We start from the raw sequence: 1786 nt of genomic DNA on the forward strand, positions 1-1786 counted from the left end.
ATCAGGTTAATAAAGATGTTGGACAAAACTGGGCCTACAACAGATTCTTGGGGCACTCCGCTAGAGGCCGACCACCCACCTGACATCGAGCCATTGATCACTACCCGCCGGGCCCAACAGTCTAGCCAGCTTTCTATCCATCTTACAGTCCATTTATCCAATCCATACTTCCTTAACTTGCTGACAAGAATATTGTGGGAGACCGTTTACCACATCCACTGATTTCCCATGTCCACAGAGCTAGTTACCTCATTATAGAAGCTAATCAGGTTGGTCAGGCACAACTTGCCCTATGTAAATCTATGTTGACTACTCCTAATCACTTTCTCCTCTTCCAGGTGCCTCACAATGGATTCCTTGAGGATCTCCGCAAAGATTTTTCTGGGGACTGAGGTAAGCCTGACTGGGCTGTAGTTCCCTGGATTATCCTTCAGCCCCATTTTAAACATGGGCACTACATTTCCCTTTTTCCAATCATCCAAAGATAATGGCCAAAAGCTCTTCAATGACATCTGCCAACCCCTTCAGTACCCTCGGACACGTTAGATCCGGGCCCATCACTTTGTGTATGTCTCTCTTTCCTAAATAGTTCTTAACCTGCTCTTTCTCTTCTCTAGTGTTTTTCGCAACACTCCCTTCACCTCTTTGTTCCTCAGTGTGTATATTATGGGGTTCAACACCGGTGCTACAATTATGTTCATCAGAGAAACAATTTGGTCATTCTCCAGAGTGGAGCTAAAATTCCGCCACAGGTAGGTGAAAAGGGCCGTTCCATAGAACAAACTCACCACCATGAGGTGGGAGGAGCAGGTGGAGAAGGCTTTACGCCTGCCCTCCACGGATGGCAGCTTGAGGATGGTGGAGATAATGTAGACGTAGGACAGGATTATCATGAAGAAAGGGCTCATGATAAAAAGCACTATGATAGAGAGTCCTAGAATATGAATCTTGGATGTGTCAGTGCAGGCTATATTACGTACGGGTAGGATGTCACAAAAGAAGTGGTGGATTTGGTGGGAGCCACACAAGGGTAGGCTGAAGATCCACGTGATCTGAGCTACTTCCATTGAGATCCCAATGAACCATGAAGCCCCCGCGAGCTGGGCACAGACCCGGCCGCTCATGATGGTCATGTAGTGCAGGGGGTGGCAGATGGCCACGTAACGGTCGTAGGCCATGGCTGCGAGGAGGCAGCATTCCGTGAGGCCCATGATGCTGAACACGTACATCTGGGCTGCACAGCCAACAAGAGAGATGGACTTTTCCTCCACCAGAAGATGAACCAGCAGCTGAGGGACAACACTGGTAGTGAAGCAGATTTCCAGGAAGGACAGGTTTACCAGGAAGAAAAACATGGGGATGTGGAGTGAGAGGTTCAGCTTTACCAGGATGATAACAAGGAGGTTCCCCAATAGAGTGGCCAGGTAGATGACCAGGAGCATCAGAAACAGAAGGATTTGCTGTTCACCGAGGTAGGAAAACCCCACCAGGATGAACCCACCGGAGATGGTCTGGTTCTCACCAGGGTCACTCTCAGAATAGGTCATCTGCAGGGGTGAGAGAGACTGAATGAGAGGAACATAAAACAGGTAGACTGTAGAATCCCAGGGCTGGCTGAGACCTCAGGAGTCATCGAATCCAGCCTCCTTCCCAAATCAGGACCAACCCCAACTCAATCATCCGAGTCAGGGCTTCTTCAAGCTGGGACTTAAACACCTCTAGGGATGGAGATTCCACCCCTCCCTAAGAAACCCATCCTAGTACTTCCCCAACCTCCTAGAGAACT

At 49.0% G+C, this 1786-nt stretch overlaps 1 protein-coding gene across 1 annotated transcript; it reads right to left on the minus strand.

The window, feature by feature from the left end:
- Positions 1 to 581: 581 nt before the first annotated feature.
- Positions 582 to 1547, minus strand: LOC102447787 (olfactory receptor 10A4-like). Its single transcript, XM_014578149.2, has one exon. The coding sequence runs from the start codon at positions 1545 to 1547 to the stop codon at positions 582 to 584; it is 966 nt and encodes a 321-aa protein (XP_014433635.2).
- Between the last annotated feature and the right edge of the window lie 239 nt (positions 1548 to 1786).

This window comes from Pelodiscus sinensis, chromosome 30, assembly GCF_049634645.1.
Source record: "Pelodiscus sinensis isolate JC-2024 chromosome 30, ASM4963464v1, whole genome shotgun sequence".
In the NCBI taxonomy this organism is placed as follows: Eukaryota; Metazoa; Chordata; order Testudines; family Trionychidae; genus Pelodiscus; species Pelodiscus sinensis.